At 39.5% G+C, this 20,786-nt stretch overlaps 1 protein-coding gene and 1 long non-coding RNA gene across 3 annotated transcripts in view; one reads left to right on the plus strand and one right to left on the minus strand.

The window, feature by feature from the left end:
* pcnt (pericentrin) overlaps positions 1–20,786 on the minus strand; it is a 194,824-nt gene that overhangs the window by 144,893 nt on the left and 29,145 nt on the right. The window contains exons 3-6 of one of the 2 annotated variants that reach the window (XM_080198510.1): positions 15,870–15,920; positions 14,772–14,954; positions 5,598–5,747; positions 130–294 (exon numbers count right to left, since the gene is read on the minus strand). In XM_080198510.1, coding sequence (XP_080054636.1) covers positions 130–294; positions 5,598–5,747; positions 14,772–14,954; positions 15,870–15,920 — 549 coding nt within the window. The remainder of the gene's footprint in view (positions 1–129; positions 295–5,597; positions 5,748–14,771; positions 14,955–15,869; positions 15,921–20,786) is intronic. The other variant, XM_080198511.1, reaches the window with a different exon arrangement.
* On the plus strand, positions 217–20,388 carry LOC145349889 (uncharacterized). Its single transcript, XR_013888149.1, has 3 exons — positions 217–296; positions 14,011–14,110; positions 18,256–20,388. It is a non-coding gene; the product is annotated as an uncharacterized LOC145349889 (long non-coding RNA).

Consider the following 20,786-nt stretch of genomic DNA (forward strand, 5'->3'; position numbering starts at 1 on the left):
TGTTGCATTTCCTGGAAAAGTTCCCGATATCTAAACTATGTAAATAAGGCATGCTTGGAGATAGAAAAATGTAGAAACACAGGATATTCAGAGAATTAATCACTGCAACAAATTCAGCCATTTGCTCACTTGTTCGGAATATTCTAGTTGGGCTTCTAGATCACGCGCTCGTTGTTCAAGTGTCTCCACGTGTTCACTCTGGTCTTTCAGGTTCTGCTGGAACAGAGAGATTTGTTGCTGGGCCTGAAGGAGTTCCATAAATCCAGGACTTTTGTTTTTCAGAATGTCACTTGCCTGTAAGTCAATATTACATTTGAAAATTAATCATGAAAACATTTCTTCAACAGAAATTACTAAAGGCAGACTTATCAATTAATTCATTTCCATAATTGTATAACAGCCAGGTGGTAAAGTTAATCAAGCTTTACAATGCGCTCACAAAAGCCTCATTCATCTAAATGTTTTCTGCTCCTGCAAATAGAGAAGGGGGACCAATCCAAAAGTCTGAAACATTAGATTTTTGGTATGCTAATGCCATTAGTTCGATTGGTAACACCAAAATACACCAAGTCCAGTGACAGAAACCACAGGAGTTTTTAAATTGGATCTTCCAAATTGCTTTCAATTTCTAGAGCTCTATTTACTAAATTCAGTATACTGTAACCAGACACAAGATGGAGCAGTTATTTTGAACACACTTTTACCTGTAACCAGTTCATACCATGTTATTTTTCTTGGGACATAGACGTCACTGGCTGGCCTGTATTTATTGCCAATCCCTAGTTGCACTTGGAGGGCAGTTGACAGTCAACCACATTGCTGTGACTCTGCAGTCACAATAGGCCTGACCAGGTAAGGATGGCAATTTTCCTTCCTTGAGGGACATTAGTGAACCAGTTAGGTTTTGATGTGTTGATCTTGGGCTGTCCCAATACATTATGATGTGTTGGTCCCAAGCCATAAATAGACCAAATCAGTGTCTAGTTATTCCTCAAACTCTTTTATAAAAGAGAGTGATTGTAATTATCTGAGATTCCCCTACATAAAAATCCATCAGTCTCAGCCTTGAAAATCTCAAATGACCGAGAGTTGTAGATCCCATTGTTCTGATTTTCATTTCTAACTAGCCTACCTTTAACTTTGTGTTTGTGCTCCCTTATTTGCCCACCAGAAAAGACAGGTTCACCGCATCTGTCCCATCAATTCCTTTTATGGTGTTAAAATCTCAATAAGATCACAATTTGCCTTTCAAAGCTCAAGGGATACAAGTTTATGTAACCTGCTCTGAGAATATTAACACTAGTCTCATTTTGGTGCTTGTGCATTATACTCCTCCAAAAGTAAATATTTTTCCTGAGTGGTGGTGTGCTCAAAATGGAATACATTACTCCAGGTGGGATATGACCAAGGCTCTGTACAACTCAGCTGTAATTTCTTCATTTTTGTATTCTAACCCTCTTGGAGATAAAGTTCCACTTTCTATTAGCCTTTGTCAGCCACTTTTTGTTCACCAGCTTTCAGTAATGTGCTTTTGCACAGCTTCCAATATTTAAAAAAACAGCACTATGAGGGAAGATTTGGCCAAGTTGGATTGGGAAACATTAAAACAAGATATGGAAGTATAGACATTTAAAACACCAAGATTAGTGAAAGTAAAAAAGTGGTCCATTAGAGACAAGAGACGGGCAAAATTATTTTAGACAAGATGGAAATGACACACAAATATTTCATTAGTCTTTTACCAAGACGACAGATATAATGGGGAACTGAGGCTCCAGTGAAAATGACAAACTTAAAATAAACCAGTATAAGCAATGTAATAGCACCACAAAATAAATGGAACTAAGTTGCCAACTTCATGATCTGCATCCTAATATTTTAAGAGAGCAACAATTGCAGAGATAGTGGATTATCTTTCTGAATTCCTTAGATTCTACAACATTGCCGAGGATTAGAGGGTAGCAAAAGTAGCAAACATTTCCTCCTTTCTGAAATAGTGAGGTTAAGAGAAAATGGGAAGCAATAGGCCAGTTAGCTTATCAGTAGAAAGCAAATTGCTAGAACCTGTTGTGACGTTAGTGTTCCATTTAAGTCATGATCTCTGCAGCTCACAGCCTTAAGTGATGTCATTGATGGGAGGAGAAAGAGAAAAAAAACTGCTGATCACATGACAAGGACTGTTTTTAGTTTCATTTTGGCTGAAAGAAACATAGGTAAAAGAAGTCTCTCTCTCTCTTTTTATTTTGAAAGTTTTACCAGTTAGCTGGAAGTACATCTTGTTTGCTACCTTGCAGTAAAGAATCTATGTTTTGAGGACTATAAGCTGCTTTGAGTTTAAGATAAGTTAAAATCAGCATTCAATTGGAATTGCATTCCAATAAAGTCAGCATTAGCCTGTACAGTGATAAACCTGTTTAAAAGGGTGTTGTTTACTGGATTTAGGCTTTAATTGGAACACCTTAAAGATATTCTTTAAGAGTTACACATTATAGTGGTTGTTTTGTTTCTTGTTTGTAATTGATAAAAGTTCTTGTTAATTTTACTATACATGTTAATTAATATTTTAAAATAAACTTTGTTGAATAAAAGCTCCCCAATTGGATCATTTCAATGCACCTGAAAGGAAAGATCTCATGCTTATCCTAGCCAAATTCTAGCAAAACTTATGGTTCAGGCAGGCTTCATAAAACAGTTGGAAGTTTCTAGCCTGAGCCATAATGCCATTATGAGAGCATTTAGAAAATCATAACATGATTAATCAGAGTCAGCAGTGAATTCTGAGAGGGAATATAGGTTTCACAAATGTTAGAGTTTTGAAATTCTAAGCAACTGGGTAAGATAAGGGGGAGCCAATGGATATCATGCACTTGAATTATCAAAAATATTTAAATGTGTCACACAAGACGTTATTGTACACATTAAGGTTCGTGGGATAAAGGTAAATATACACGGATTGAGGATTGGTTAATGTGCCAGTTGTAATAGTACATGGAGCTCTGTCACCTTGCTTAATGCAAAGTGGTGCCCCTGAAGCGATATAGCCATCTCTCTCTCTTTTGGCCTCCAACAGAGAAGATACCAACCCATGATCCCTCATGGAAGACGACTAGTTACTGAATGAACAAAAAAACTATAAAGGCCATTCAGCCAATCGAGTAGGTACCAACTCTCCAAAAGAACATCCCACCCAGGCCCTCCCTCTCCACTCTATCCCCATAAACCCACGTATTTACCATGCTAATCCACCTAACCGGTACATGAACAAACAGGACATTTTTGTATTGGTGGGCGTTAACTAGCAAGGTATCACAACGGTCAGTACTGATGCAGTGAACTCTTTACCATCTATATTAACAACTTACATAAGGGGGCAAAGTGCAACATATCTAAATCTGCTGGCAGCACGAAGTGGGAAAACACGCAGTAAGGAGTTGCAAACAGGCTGCAGAGAATACAGATCCGATTGGGTGAATGGGCAAGAACATTGCAAATGGAATACAATACGGTTAAGTGTGAAGTCATCTATTTTGGTAGACAAAAACAAAAGCAGAATATTTTTAAATGTTGAAAGATTGGAAATTAATGCATTAAGAGGAACCTGGGTATCTTTGTACAACAGTCACAGGAAACAACATGCAGGCACAGCAAGCAATTAGGAGAGCAAATAATCTCTAATTGTTACAGAAGAATTAGAGTATAATCTTACTATAGGGTGTACAGATCATCAGCTAAGTTATGCTGAAGTACTGTATCATTTTGATTTTACCCAAGACATTAAACACCGAGTCAGATTTGAACATTGTACTCCCTCTGAGTAAAATTCATTAGGCTGGTTCCTGGATGAGATAATCGTTCTACAAAGGAGAGATGGAGCAGGCCATGTCTAAATTTCTGGGAAATTAGAAGAATCAAAGAGGATCTAATTCAAACTTACAAAATTCTGAAGGTGTTTGACAGCATGGATGCAGAGGAAATGTTTTCCCTGACCACAGTATTCAAACAATGTCAGAATAAGTGATCTGTCATTTAGGTCTCATAGGAGGGAGACATCTGAAGGAGTAGTTAATCCTTTTAATTCTCTAACCCAAAGAGCTGTGGATACTCAAGTGTCAAAAGATTAAATGGCTGACATCAACTCTTATTATGTTGTTATCAAATAAAACATTCCAATTTGTTGCTGTTTCCAATTTCTCAATACGGTCTGTGTCATCACCCAAAAACACATGTGTTTTACATATATACTAATGCCATCTAGATGTACCATCTCTTTCTATGGTCAAAAATTTCCTTTAATTAAGAAAACCAAACTTTTGCCCTCCCAGGTCTATGAAGTTGAAACAAATTGCTCACAACTTTGGCATCTTAGTTGACCCCAAGCTTTACCTCCAATAGCATTCCCTCCCCATCAACAAGACTGCCTACTGCAACTCCTGAAATAACTACCCATCTCCACCCTGCCTCAGCCCTCATCCATGCATGTTATTTTCAAACTATTCCAGTGCTCTCCCGGCCAGTCTCCACCTTCTACATTGCATAAATTTCAGCTCACACAAAGCTCCACTGCACCAAGTTCTGTTCATACATCACCCGTATTTACTGGGGTCTTGAGTTTCTGAGCCAGCAATGTAAAATTATCATCCAGGTGATCAAATTTGTTCATCGTTTATGTACTTTCCTCCATCTCTACAAACTTTTGAGAATTCTTCCATTCTTCAATTCGGGCCTCTTTAGATCTATGATCAACAATCAGCATTTCATGCAGTAAAGCATCCCAAGATGCTTCATAGGAGTGATTATCAGACAGCATTTGGCACCAATCTGCTAGGACAGCACATCAGAAACTTAGCTAAATAGGTAGGTTTCCTTTACCCCTTCACTGCCTGTTGTTATGAACTGGTTGGACTTTAACCTGGTGTTGTGAGACATCTTGCTGTGTTTCCTTAGCTATCAGGACCTGAAATTTTGGAATTTCCTTCCTAAATCTGTATGCTGCTTAAAACATCATTTAAAACCTAACAATAGCCTTTGAGCACCACCTCAGGAAACTTTTACTACGCACAGAAATATCTTGCTGATGGCAATGCAAATCAATATTACACCAAATAATCCACATGCAATCATCAATGCAGCATCAAAACTTAAAAATAAATCCTTTTAGATTGTTACATTGATATAAGTACCATGCAGGTTTCCTATGAGACAGATGTTAGTTTGATTGCTTCATAAGAGAAATATATATCATGACATGAACATGTAAACAATGACGAACTACGTTAAAATTTAGTACACAAAATCGATCCTAAATCTCAAGAATCACTGATGTGAACAAGCAAAATATTCACAACGAAGTAGAACTGTTCTTCTAAAGTTTCAACAGAACAAAATGAATTTTACAATACATTCAAATAATGAAGGATCAAATAGAGAAACGTTTGATGCTAATCTTGGACATCCAAAGCAGAACACTGTCCTGCTCCTTAGTAAATGATAACAGTAAAAAGTTCTGCATTAGTAGCAAAGACAAGCAGCAGTCAACTTCATATATTAATTGCAAGTAAAAAGTGTTGGAATTAAGTGGAATATCTCTTAAGTAATACCTGTTGCAACTGATGCTGTAAAGACTGAATCTGATCAGTTAACTCCAAAGCCTCCTGTTGGACCTCATCTCTGTTCCGAATAACCTGCTGCAGGTTATCAGTCAGCTGGCTAATAATATCATTCCTCTTCTGTATGGCCATCTCTAACTCCTGATGAGACCAGAGCAAAGTGAAAATGCTTACTTCAAGTTTATTAGAAATATGTCAATTTTACTCAGTTAAATTTTTTAATTTGAGGATGTCAAATAATGACTGCCACAGAATGTTTTAATCCTTGCACAAGAGCCCCCACCACCCTCATCTCTATAACCCCTCCAGCTCTCTAACTTTCCAAGAACCTAGCATCCCATCAGCACTGCCCTCCTGTAACTTCTCAAGCCTCATCACTGAAAAGATATATCTTCAGCTTTCTAGGTATAAAAGCTCTGGAATTCCCTGACCTGGTATTTCTCTCCACCTTTAAAACTCTCAACACTAAGTTTATTGTCACCCTTCAAGCAACTAGTATTCATACTGTGCTTTCAACATCATAAAATGTCCTAAGGAATTTCACAAGAGCATTATAAAGCATAATCAGACACAGAATCACAGAAGTATTAGGGTAGATGGCCAAACTTTGGTCAAAAATGTCGATTTTAAGGACCAACTTAAAAGAGAGGTAGAGGCAGAGAGGTACTGGACTAGAAGCTCCAGGTTCAAGCTCAACGTCAGGACTCGTTGGCTCAATGGGCTGATAATCAGTTCAGAAATCCTCCACCAATTCCCCCACTATTTCCTAAAGGTTAAAAACCAGCATGGGTACGAAGATATACAAGAAAGAAAGAGAGAGAGAGAGAGAGAGAGAGAGATTGAGCTGAAGGCATAACCACCAATGATGGAATGATTGAAATTGAAGATGAATATCAGGCTAGAATTATATGAATGCAGATATCTGAGAACTGGGAGCTGGAGAAGATTGGGGGAAAATCAGGAGGGGCAAGGCAGTGGAGGGATTCAAAAAAGGATGAGAAATTAAATAAAATCAAGGTGTTGCCTAACCGGGAGCCAGTGTAGATCAGTCAGGTGTGATAGAGAACAGAAACTGGTGCAAGGTAAGGACCAGGTAGCAAAGTTTTTCGGAGACCAGTTAGCAGTGCATTAAATAGTCAAAATTGGAGGTAATAAGAGCAAGAATACATATTCAACAACAGATGAGCCAGGACCGGACAAAGCCTGGTTATGTTACAAAGATAAAAGTAGGCATATATGCACTCACAAGCTCAGCGTCAAATAAGACACAATGCAGCAAATACACAAGTTTAACCTCAGGCTGTTACCTGGGAAAGGGATGGAGTTATGTTTAAGGAGTAGGGATCAAAAACAATGGCTTCATTATTGCCAATACTAAATTGGAAGAAATTTTTGATCACCTGGTTCTGAATATTAATCAAGCAATCCGATAATTTAGCAATGCTGGAAAAATTGCAAGGGACAATGCAGAGGAAGAGCGAAATGCCATAAACATACATGCAAAAGCTAAGAGTGCTTTCACATGATGTCACTAAGACAGCATGTAGATGAGAATGAGGTTCCATGGACAGATCCATAGGGAATACCAGAGGCAATGGTGTGGCAGCAGGAAGAGAAGCAATTGAAATGATAGGCAGGCTACAATTAGATGTCCTAGGCTCAACCATCTTCACCTGTTTGACCGATGACCTTCCCTCCATCATAAAATCATATTAGCACAGTACAGTACTCATACCTAGCTAACTGAAAACTGAATATTTTCATAAACTGCCATGCACCAATTTAAATTGTTAAATGATTAAGGTAATTTATTGGGACAATTTCCCTTGGTGCTGAACACCAAACCTTTTATCACTGCACAGGTTGATCTTTTCCCATGTGAGCTACCCTTGACACCATCCATCCCAGCTTAGCCCATCTACCTGGTTCAATCCTACCTGAACTGTCTGACCCACTAGAACTACTAATCAGCCACAGACTCTAACAAAGTGGATAAGCCTCAACAGTGCTACACTGCAGAGGCAATATTCAAACATTTTCACTTGATTTCATGCATCACTTAATAATTGAATTAAGGTTCCATTCTTTTGCCAGAAATGAGCAAGATCTGAAATTTGGCACAGGTTCATGCCCAAGATTACCATTTGAGACACTGTACCTATGTTCTATACCATTCACAACTCCTCACATACTGAAGCAGTCCATGTCTGTAAGCAGCAAGACTTGGACAACATTCAAGTTTGGGCTGCTAAATGACGAATAACATTCAAGTCACACATATTTCAGGCAATGACTATCTTCAACAATAGAGAACATAACCACCCTTGGCATTCACAATATTACCCTTGCTGATTCCCAACATCAATAACTTGGAATTTACCTTTGAACAGAAACTGAACTGGATCAATGATACAAATACTGTGGCTTCAAGAGGCACAGCAGCAAGTAATCTCACCTTCAACTCTCCAAATCCTGTCCATTATCTACAAGGCACAAGTCAGGGGAAGCATGATGGGTCACTTTCCAATTGCCTGGATGATTTCAGTTTCAACAAACTCAAGAAGGTCAACATAATTCCAGATAAAAGCAGCCTATTAATTAGCACTGCATCTATTAGCTTAAACTTCACTCCTTCACCACCGAAGCACGATGGCAGCAGTATGTACCATCTACAAGATGCACTGTGGCAATTTACCAAGACTCCTCCAACAGTGCCTTCCAAACCCATCACTTCTTTCACATAGAAGGAGAAGGGCAGCAGATGTACAGCAACACCACCACCTGCAAGTTCCCTTCCAAGCCACATACCATGCTGACTTGGAACTATATTTGGCCCGCTGTTCTTTCACTGTCATTGGACCAAGTTCCATTAACTCTCTTCACTAACAGCAATGTAGGTGTACCTACACCACATGGACTGCAGAGGTTTAAGTCAGTTCACTGTCACCTTCTGATGGGAAATTAAGAGTGGGCAACAAATGCTTTGGCAACCATGCTTGCATCCCATGAAAGAACAAAGAGAATGGACCCCGAGTAACGCAGTTCCAACCACCTAGGCAATAGTGCAGAGGCGTGAGGGGAAGATAATGAGGTCAACCAAGCCAAAAGTGGCAGACTAATTGAGAAAGACGAGGAGATTGTTTCTCTCTTTTTGAGAGAGGTAAAACAGAGCATCTTTTCTGATTTCCATGAGCCATTTCAGTATTGTGGCAGGAATGGAAACATGATCGAAGATATCTAAATATGGAATTCTGAGAAAGATAAGCACCGAATTGGGAAGCAACATCACATTCAAGTAGAGGAAAAGGAAACAGGTTGATAGGATGGTCAACAGTTGTCTTATCTGAAGAAAGGGATGATGATGGCAGATTTAAACAAAGGAGGTACAGCACTTGAATAGTGAATAATATTGGTTAACATGGGGACCAGGAAGGAAAGTGGGCTGGTCAGCAGTTTAAAGCACAAGGTGGGTCTTTTACACAATGAGGTGAGAGGGCATGACAGGAGATAGGCGATAACCTAGAGTAACTTGTGGGTTCTGGGCTCCAGCAAGAAGAAACTTCACTCTGGTAGGTTAGTGGAAGGGAGGAAGGCAGCAGAGGGAACTAGTTGATCTTCGTGACATAGGGCCCGATTTTACAATCGCATTCTGCCCATTTTCGGGTGCAAAAACTTGGTAAAGTTGGGCATGAGGCGAGTAGCGCAATCCGCACCCACCTCTGCACCGGTTCCCCCCTTACCAAGACCCGAAAAAGGCCATGATCAGGATCACGCCCAGAACAGTATGCAGTTGCAAGTCGCTGAAAAGGAAATACAAGATTCTTCAAAAATAATTTTGACACCACAGAGTTAGAGTTTTGGACAGATTTTCAAACTTGAGGATTGGGGGGAAAATCTAACTGAAACTTACAGAATACTGAGAGGTCCAGATAGAGTGGATGTGGAGAGGATGTTTCCACTAGTGGGAGAGACTAGAACTCGAGGGCACAACCTCAGAATGAAGGGACCCTCCTTTAAAAGGGCATGACGGCCATATTTAAATTGCCTTAGTGGGCTGCACTCCCAACTTTACAGGCACCTCCCCCCTTTACCATCATGTACGCTCATCTGGAATCGGTGCGAAACAGACATGCTCTATACAAGTCCAATTCAGGTGTTCCATCAGTGAGGGTTAGATCTGAAACACTCCCAGTTTCAAGTCCGCCCAGCACTTAGAATCAAAATGATAAAATATGGCCCACAGAGTCCAAGAGCCCCTTGCAACTATTGCTGCTTCTCAACATCCTATTCTTTGACTGAGGTCAATTTTTGCTTGGACTCTGCATGTTGAAATTGATCCAACACGATTTCAGGCAATTACCAGTAAGCAACCAAAAGTAAAAGGCAAGGATAACCATGTTGGTTACCCAGAATCTTGCCCTCAGAAATTAGTGTACATTATGTCTGTTTTATACCAAATAACATGCAAAGCACATACCAATTTCTATCCTGGTGTATCCAAATCAATTTTGCTGGATTAACACACATCATGTACCAAGATATTGAATCAGCTCCATCAGGAGCTCAGGTTTGACGCCCTTGATCTACAGGTCAGATACAAGTGGTCATGTAACCTATTGCTGGCTAATGGAATTTAGCCCAATGTAATTAGACAGGTTTTGCCTCCTGTTATGATTACAAGTTAGAATAATTACAAATAGGCTAATCCACTCAAGTTCAAATCTATAACAGTTTGAAAGCATCAGTGCTTCAACTCAATTTATTGACTCTCAAGCCTTCCTACAAACTCACTTCAGAACCTTTCGATGGAGCGAGGAAGAAAAGTTTGCATATGTTACACGGGTATATGTGCCCAAACAAAAAAGGTAGACCTCATAGAAGGTACAGAAAAGATTTACTGTAATGGTACAAGGACTCCAGTTATGTGGAGAGACAACAGAAGGTGGCATTGGTCTCCTGCCAGAGAGAAAGTTAAGAAGATATGTAATAGAGGCGTTTAAAATTTCAAAGTACTGTGATGACAGTAACATGAAACATTTTCCACTGCTAGGAGAGTCAGTACCAGAGAAAACATAGTACATATATAAACATCAGTGAATTATGAGGATCTGAAATACTTGCTTGAAAGTGTGATAGAAGCATGACCAATGGCTATTTTTGAAGTGGAAAGAAAAAGATTTGTGTTACAACACTGGGCAAAGGGTTAATTGGATAGCTCTTTCCAAGAAGCAAGATAGCTAAATTGCCATCTTGTGCTCTGTGATTTTGGCCAGGTTATTATTTTGCCATGGATACAAAACAAAAATGTCAAACAATAACTAAAAATTCTGCACATAACTGAAATCTTGTTTGAAGTCTTGGGTAGAACACTGAAATATACATTTCTTATATATTTCTCTAGGTACAATTTGCTATAAAGCCTTATGAATCGTCAATATTATAGAAATTCTAGTATGCAGTTGCAAGTCACTCAAAAGGAAATACAAGATTCTTCAAAAATAATTTTGACACTAGGATTAGAGTTTTGGACAGATTTTCACCATTGAGTTGAAAAGGATTGGGGTTTGGGGGGTGGGGGAGGGGGGTGGGAATCTAACTGAAACTTACAGAATACAGAGGCCTAGATAGACTGGATGTGGAAAGGATGTTTCCACTAGTGGGAGAGACTAGAACTCGAGGGCACAACCTCAGAGTGAAGGGACCCTCTTTTAAAAGTGAGACGAGGAGGAATTTCTTCAGCCAGAGAGTGGTGAATCTGTGGAACTCATTGCCACAGAGGGCTGTGGAGACCAGGTCATTGAGTGTCTTTGAGACAGAGGTATAGGATCTTGATCAATAAGGGGATCAAGGGTTACAGGAGAAGACAGGAGAATGGGGATGAGTCTCATATCAGCCACGATTGAATTGCAGAGTAGACTCAATGGGCTGACTGGCCTAATTCTGCTCCTATATCTCATGGTTCTAACTCCAAAGGACCATATTTTTGGATTAATATTTTAGTGTCAGAGGGACTGATGCAAAAGGGACATCCTTTTCCAGTAGATATGTTAACTTGCCCTCTCAGGTGGGCATAAAAGATCATGTGACACATAATTCAGCCGGAGAAAAGTTTGACTGGTATCAATATCCCTTAAGCAACAACACTAAAATAGACTGCCTGGTCATTATCACATCACTGTGAACCTTACTGTGCACAAATTGGCTGGGGCGCTTTCAACATTGCAATAAGGCTAAGCTCCAAAAAGGGGCCATAATGGAGTGTCACAGGAGTTGTGAAAGACACTTTATGAATGCAAGTATTTCTTAAATATTATGAAAGTGATGTAACAATTAACAATGCTTAGTGTGTACGGTATTTCTTCAACCACTGGTCCAATGTTGAACTGTGTTTGGGTAAAACTTTCAAGCCCATGAAGTTAATGGTCTTGATGCCAAACTATGGTATACCTACAGGCTCATAGAACAGAAGTGAAATATAATACTGGAAGATATAGACACTTGCAATAGAACTCAGCAAGAATAGCAATTTTATTGAAAACTGCCAATCTCCAGTTTAACAGAAGTAGGCTATCAACCAATGTGCAGTTGGCAATTTTGGTCATTTAAATGTAGGTTATCTGTTTCAAAATTAGTCAAATTTAACCTGGGCCTGCCTGGTATCCTGAATCTCAGATAAAGGGAGGCAGGGATTGCTGGATCCTGGAGCTAGTGCCTTTTCATTTACCTATGGATATCAACTGACTTCCCTCATGCATCACTGCACCCACTTCATTGATCCTTCCAATCCCTGCTCCCCAAAGTCTCCAACTTCGCCCACCAGTGACCATCCTTAATCTCTTCTGGTGCTCTGCCCAGCTACATCCTGATGCAGAAGGCCTATTAACCCCACCGACTATTAGGCAGGCTGCACTCAAGAAACAGATAAAAAATGTTAATCAAGTCCTGCTGTTAAATTCAGCAGGATCCTTTCTACCCTACCTCAAATTAGCCCTCACTGCCTCTAAGTTAATCATCAGCCCCACAGGCCCAAAGCCACCTTTCTCACCCAAGCATACTACACTGTAGCAATGAGATAGATTTATTTCAAAAAATACTTCGGGTTTAACATAACCAGTTTGAAACATGGTAAAGGCAAAGAGTGGAGGAAAAATAAAATACTTCAGAAATTCATTGCAAAATACTATACATAATAAGCAAGATCGATCAAAAATTAGGCATGAAAAATACAATTAATGCATCTCTTCAAGATTCTCTCTTCATCTGACCCCCAATCAAGAAGCCAAACATTCAGTACATGGCAGTTGGAAACAATGAATTTGTATGAGTTATTGTGCTTTAAAAAAAAAATTATGGGGAAGATTAGATTAAAACACTGGTCATTCTTGGAGACCTAATGATGAAACCAAGTCACTCTCAAGAAAATAAAAATCTCTTTTCTAAAAAGCCAAAAGTTTACAGAATAACTGGAAAAATTTTAAAATGTCACGCTCCAAGATATTAAAAGTGCACAAGATTAAGTAAAAAGGGGATAGCCATTCAGCCCCAAGACTGTTCGTCTATTCAACGAGAACATTATATACTTCATGATCTAGCTCCATATATACGTCTTTGTTCCACACCCCTCAAACATCTTTGATTTAAACAACTATCCAATTCTATTTGAAGTGTAACAATTTACCAATCACCACCTGACATGTACAGGATAGAGTTCCAAACTTCTAATTTCACTCTGAAAGGTCTGGCTCTATTTTCTAAGGTAATGCCTCATTAGGAAGAACCTCTTTCCTTTGGTTGGTGAGTCGAGAAACATTCCTTCCTCTTAATATCTTGAAAACTTCGATCAAATTACCATGGCCAGTATACCCTTTTTTCAGGCGTAGTCGAACAGGAATTTGTATAGCAGGCTTCTATCCTTTTGTTTTCTGGTTCTCGAGATATAAAGTCAAGCATTCCATTAGTCTTTCTGATTATTTTCTGTACCTGTTTATGGTACTTTAGTGATCTATATACTGGATATCGAAGTTCTTTATACCCCCATTATTTCTAACTTTTCAGTATTTACTTGTTCTACAAAAAAGTGGGTGACCTCATATTTGCTTATATTAAGAGGTTTTGCCATAATCTTGTTCATTCATTCACTTTATCTATCGATATGTCTGCAATCAAGTACCGCTTACAATACTGCCCGTCTTGATGACATTGACAAATTTGGACATGTGGCTTTCTATCCTAAGTCTGTAATAAAGACTGAACAGTTAAGATCCCAACATAGATCTTTGCAGGTCACGCTTATTACATTATAGCACTTAGCCATTATCATTATGCTGTTTCCTGCTGCTCAGCCAATTTCCTAACCAGTTCAATAATTCATCTTTAGTCCATAATTTTTAACTTTTGTTAACAGTCTCTTATGTAGGATATCTGGAAGTCCAAATGAGTAACATGCATGGACAATTCCCCTAACCACTACTTTGGCTACATCTTCAAAAAGAAGAATTCATAAGGTATGACCTATCTTTCATGTGGTTGTCTGAAAATTTGTCTCTCTTTAGTGCTATTAATTTCTCTGTTATATTAATAATTGAGATGTGATGAGAGAGATATCACCTGGCACAACAAAACCACACCGAAAAAAATGAAACAGACTGGAACCATGGTGTATTAGGGCTCTGTTGCTGCCCTCAAAACCCACTCCTGATCACTATTAAATAGGAAATCTCTATGCATAAATGTCAGGCAAAGGCAGAATTAGATGCATTGGCCTCCAAGCAGCCTACCAACACTCTAAAGAAGAAGAAATTTTGACTTCAGCAAGGTACTAGAAGGCAACCACTGTTCATAGAACTATAAATTGCCATGACTCAGCATGTGTAAAATATCAGAGTTTTTTTTAATTAAAAAGTTAATCACCAGACAGGTTCCCTTAGAGCCAAGAATTTATTTTGCACCCAGAATTTTCTTCAAGAGCTCAATTTTTGAGCTGTGTAATCAGGTGCCAAATCCAATTGTCAGGATATGCCAAAGTAGAAGATGTGAGACTCTAAGTTGCATGGCAAGTGATGATTGTATTGTTGAATTGAAACTCATTTCTGTTGCAGGACAGAATTTCAAAAAGCATAAAAATGATTTAATCAGATGTTTGAATTGAGTATTTTTCGTCCATACTTGTTGCATTTGCTCACTCTCCTGGTAAGTGGTCAGTTGATCCTGGAGATCTTCCACCTGAGCACTGAGATGTTCCAAAGCCATTTCTTTGCCTTGCAACTGATCTTCAAGCTGGATTATTTTTAACTGGCAGACCTGAAGCTCCGTTTGGGCAAACCCTGTACTGTTATTCACCTCTTCCGCCTGGAAAAGATAATTTCAAGTGAAGGTCTTTCCTTTTGCTTTTATTTGATTTTAAATGATGTAATTAAGTACACAACTGAGGAAATGAAAAGAGGGTCAGATACAAATACAGAGCCAACATACCATAGGAATTGCATTGCTTCCAAAACGGCAATCAATCCTATCAAAAGTAACCAATTCAGAGAGCATAATCATAAAATTACCTAGATAACGCAACCTTAAATTATAGGCAGACTGACACAAAGAAGGAAGAGCATTGAGCCAGGGTGCCAACTATCAATGATACGTTTTGAAAAGTGTACATTAGTGGATGTCAAGTTAGCTTTCCATTAAGTTGTTTTTTTACCACCCTCCACCATCATAGCATGACAACATTTTGATTCGCATAAAGAATGGACACTTGATAAAAGCATGGGAAGGTTGCCTATTAGTCTAATCTTCAGAGAATGGATAGAAAATTGGAGAATGGAGGAGGAATGGAGTGAAACATGAAACATAACATACAGAAAGCAAAGAAATAGGGATTCCCATGGGTGCATAAATCAAATACCATTATTGGGTTCTTGGATGATTTTGGTATATAGTTAACATCAAGCAAAATCAGATCTCACTTGTGAATTTACAAATGTTTGTGTGGGCACATCAGTGTACAGAATGCAATCTAGGTATAAAGGAATACAAGAGGAACTTTTGCAGCAAAATACTGCATCTGATTACATTGAAACATCATTTCACAAAACAAATTATTTGTAGTATGTGACTTGAAGAGGCAAATACAAAGCAATACTGCAGGAAGAACGTGGATCTGCGTTTCAAAGATTCTAGTTATAAAACTAAGTCCTGAATGCAGCAGCCAAAATGGCAAAGATGCCCTGAATCATACAGAAAAATTTGGAATTTAGATCAACAGCTCACCTCAACTGCGAGGTCCTCCACTGTACTTGTGCTCGACAGTTCACCATCAGCCTGAGGAAAGCAAAGGTGAGGGCAATAAAGATAACATACAGGAAAATCAAAGTTAACAATTTGTAATAAGTCACCGTTTGATGTTTTTAGACAACATAGAGGTTGCACTCAGATCTCAACATCTCAAATTAATCATCACAACTTGTTTTGATAAAAAGGAATCGCGAGGAAAAAAAAGCAGAGTTTAAAATATTTTTAAAAAAAACAAAATTCAAGAAGAGCAATAGCAATCACTGTAAACTCAGCAGGTCAGTCCACACCAAATGAAGGAATGGGTAATTATGGGTTTCAGACATATAGGCCTTCATCTAGATGGAGACAAGATGATGAACAGGAATGTGAATAGAAACAAAAAGTGCGGAGGGGCGGCACCCATGAGGAACTAAAACTGTTTAAAGAAGTACGAGGAGATGGAAATATCTGGCTGATCTTTCTCCTCCCCAAGAAAACATAGGGACTCAGTTTTAACTTCTCAGCCAAAAGATGGCACCTCTAACACACAGCACTTGGAATCCAAAACTTGAGATTGAGGTGGGGGAGCTACCAACAGAAACATGGCTGATGCCAAGAGAAGACGCAAGACTCCTCATTTTTCAACTCCCCAGCCATGTTAAGTAACTCACGTGAGCCTGAACTCACTGCAAGGTTTCAGGATGGGTGAAATCAGCAATTTGACCAAATTGCTCTTCAGCTGCTGTCCACTTGATGCACTTGCCACTGAAATGTGGCCAGGTATTGTAGCAGGGAGTTGACTTAATGGCTGCAATTTGGGTGTGAGTCACTTGCCCTGTATAAAAGTAGACAGGTTTTCCATCTGCGCAGAATGACAGCACAATATGGCAACAAGGAAGCCCAAGGAAATTCAGTGTAGAGGGGAAAGGAGATGCTGCTTTATATACCAGTTACTGAAAGCTGAAAAAAAAAATTGAGTGTTCAAGGCTTTAATAAGACGAGCAGGCAGATTGCTTGGTGAATTTTTAAGATTTTACCCTGTAGGGCAGTGTGGTGGCACAGTGGTTAGCACTGCTGCCTCACAGTACCAGGGACTAGGATTTGATTCCCGGCTTGGGTGACTGTCTGTGTGGAGTTTGCACATTCTCCAGATTTACTCCAGGTGTCCGTTTTCCTCCCGCAGTCCAAAGGTGCGTGGATAAGGTTGATTGGCCAAGCTAAATTGTCTTTTAGTGTCGGGGGATGAGGGAGGTGATTAGGACTGTAAATGTGTGCAGTTATGGGTTGGGACATGGGTGGGATTGTTGTTGGTGCAGGATTGATAGGCCCGAATGGCCTCCTTCTGTACTGTAGATTCTATGGTCTATATGAAGACAGTAACTTAAAATCAGTACTGGGATGATACAAGTATTACACTAAATTTATAGTCCTACTAATTACATTATTTCATATAACAACAGATATTAGTTGTGATATTTCTTAACTTGAAACCTAACTAGTTAAATAATACACAATAAAAATGGTAGGGCAGATGATGTGTTGCAGCTATAGCCTGTGGGATCTATTGAACATCAGGTTGATTCTCGGCAACTGCAGCTCGAGGGACCTCAAGCTCAGAGTTGATGAAAGTTAACTGGACATTTTATTCCAAGAGTCAGTCACACTGCTTGGTTAGGTTCATTTGGTTCATGGACAGGGACAGTTTGGGTCTGATTAAGAATGAGGCAGACATGGGGACCCATGCAATGGCAGAGGTTTAGTCCTTGCAACTGTCCAACAATTTGAGGTTCTTGCAACCTGTGTGTCGGGCAGATGAGTTTACTAGCAAACACGGTCACAGTAGAGAAAATGGCTTTAAACCAACAGAAAGGGTTTGAGGTCAAGAGACTTTGAAATCCAAACATAAAAAGTTGAGGCAATGGGAAAGTAAGTATCTCCACATGGATAAAGATCAGCTGAATGGAACAGAAAGAGAGTTTAACAGTAATAGTGAATCAGGAAGTAAGGTACATATTGGAAATAAGAAAAGGTTTTAAGTCATTTTATCTGAATGGGCAAAACATGAAGGGCACTGGGATACTGCAAAGGCTATTTTGGTCCTGATAACATTCCAGCAATAGTACTGAAAATTTGTATTCTGGAACTAGTCACACCCCTAGCCAAGCTGTTCCACTTGGAAACAACACTTGGTATCTATCTCGACAATGTGAAGAATTGCCCAGCTATGCTCTGTGCACAAAAAGCAGAATAAATCGAGCCAATTAATGCCCCATTAGACTACTCTCAATCGGCAAAGTAATGGAAGTGGTCATCAACAGTGCTATCAAACAGAAATCAAACGAGCAATAACCTGCTCCCTAATCCTGAGTTTGGTTTTCACCAGGTCCACTCAGCTCCTAACCTCATTACAGTCTTGGACCAAAAGTGGACAAAAGAGCTGAAATTCTGGAGTCGGGGGGAGTGACTATCCTGGACATCTGGGCAGTATTTGATCAAGTGTGGCATCAAGGAACCCTGCGAAACTCAACTCAATGGGAATCAGAGGAAAAACACATCATTGGCTGGAGGTATATCTAGCAGAGATGGTTGTGGTTATTGGAGGTCATTCATCTTAGCCCTGAGACAACACTGCAGGAGACCCTCAGGGTAGTGTCCATGGCCCAATCATCTTCAACTACTTAAATTACCTTCCTTCGATCACAGGGACAGACATGGGGATGTCCACAGATAATTGCAAGATGTTCAGCACCATTCTTCACTCCTCAGCAGCAGTTCATGTCCAAAAGCAGCCAAACTTGGACATTATTCAAGCTTGGGCTGATAAGCTGCAAGTAACATTCATGCCACAAAAGTGCCAGGCAATGGCCTTTGCCAACAAGACAGAATCCAACCAAGTCTTAACATTCAATGGCATCACCAATGCTGAATCCTCCACTATCAACAACCTGGGGAAACTGAACTGGACCAGCCATGTAAATATTATGGCTACAAAAGCTAGAGATGCTGAGAAATCTTCAAACTTCCTGACTCCCCAAGCCTGCACAACATTTATAAGGCTCAAGCCAGAGTGGAAATAGCCTGGATAAGTGCAATTCCAACACACGAAAAGCTTGACATCATCCAGGCCAAAGGAGACAGCTTGATTGGCATCCCATCCACCACCTTCAACATTCACTTCCTTTACCACTGTTGCATGTTGGCAGCAGTGTGTACCATCTACAAGATGCACTGCAGCAACTTACCAAGGCCCCTTCAACAGCAGCATCCAAACCCTTGACATAAACCAACTGGAAGGAGCTGGGCGGGTGATGCAGGAGATCATCTCCAGCTGCAAACTGCCCTCCAATTCACACACTATCCACACTTGGACTATATCATTACTTTTCACAGTGGCTGGGTCAAAAACCTGGAACTCCCTTCCTAACAGCACTGTGGGCATTCCAACAGCATACGAACTGCAGCTGCTCATGAAGGCAGTGCACCACAACCTTCACAAGGGCAATAAATGATGGTGAATAAAGAAAATACTTTTATTCGGTAACGATATCATCAATACAATTCAAAGGGAACACAAATTATTCAAAACAGAATAAAGCTTTGAGGTGCAGATCAGCAATGATTTGAGAATGGCAAAAAAAATTTAAGGATCCTACACCTGTTCCTACTTGCCAAGTTCATTCCCTCAGCTGTTTAGCCCTGGAGAAGTGGTATCTGAGTCACTTTGGCTTCTATCAATCACCTTTGAGTGTTTGAGGATTTCTATAGTGATCACTTTTCCAGGAATCAAAGTTATTTATTTATTAGTAATAAGCAGGCTTACAAGGAAGTTACTGTGAATATCCTCTAGTCATCACATTTCAGCGCCTGTTCAGGTACACTGAGGGAGAATTTAGCATGGCCAATGCACCTAACCAGCACATCTTTCAGACTGCTGGTTTCGGGAGGAAACCAGAGCACCCGGACGAAACCCACATAGACACGGGGAGAATGTGCAAACTCCACAGACACAGACAGTGACCCAAGGTGGGAATTGAGCCCAGGTCCCTGGCACTGTGAGGCAGCAGTGCTAACCATTGTGCTGCCCAATTGGGATTAACTTTTTGAAAGTTTAAATTTTACAGCAATGTGGATTCTGTAACTACGTAGCTGACAAGGTACAAATGTTTTCCTCCTGCTCTGTGTGCTGGACAGCAATGGATCTTTCACAGCAAGGCAAACCTTGGACTTCATGAACCTCAGATGGTGAATGACAGGAACCAAGATGATTTATATTTCACTTCCTCACGGCTGAACAACTGTACTAATGAACTCGGCTTGATATATCTTTATATCTATGGAAAGGCAAATCTAATTTGTATAGCACTGTTACTCTATTGCAATATAAATTACTTTGTCAGGTACATAAAAATAATAAAAATAGAAATCATCTATTAATCCCGAACAGAATGGCTGGGATTCTTGCTACACAGTTTTTAAAAAGTCACATTAATTTTAAGGGTCTCAGTAAGTTAGCAAACAACAAATAAAGCAAAACTCTTTCAAGTACATACCAACAATTAAATTTCATTTTACAAAGTTGGATGGGGGTGGGATAGGGAAAGAGGGGTGATGCTGAAAGAAATAGTGCAAAATGTTAGCTGTGGAATCATTGCTCTACCACATCGCAGGACATATGGAACATTTTAATTGGCAACTTTTATTGCGAATGCTATGGAAACCTCATCAGCTCACCAATTTGTACTAAACATCGAGTTATTGCAGTTCTGAAAACTGAAGCAGTTTATATTAGATCTGCGTCCAAAAGCTTATTAACATCACCTACCATGGTATCATTAAATACATTATGCAATAATATTACAATTTTATGATTTTTATTTGCAACTTTGAAGCATTTAGTATTAATATTTTGTAGGA

This window comes from Carcharhinus amblyrhynchos, chromosome 11 (assembly GCF_965287045.1).
Source record: "Carcharhinus amblyrhynchos chromosome 11, sCarAmb.v2.hapA, whole genome shotgun sequence".
NCBI classification, from domain to species: domain Eukaryota; kingdom Metazoa; phylum Chordata; class Chondrichthyes; order Carcharhiniformes; family Carcharhinidae; genus Carcharhinus; species Carcharhinus amblyrhynchos.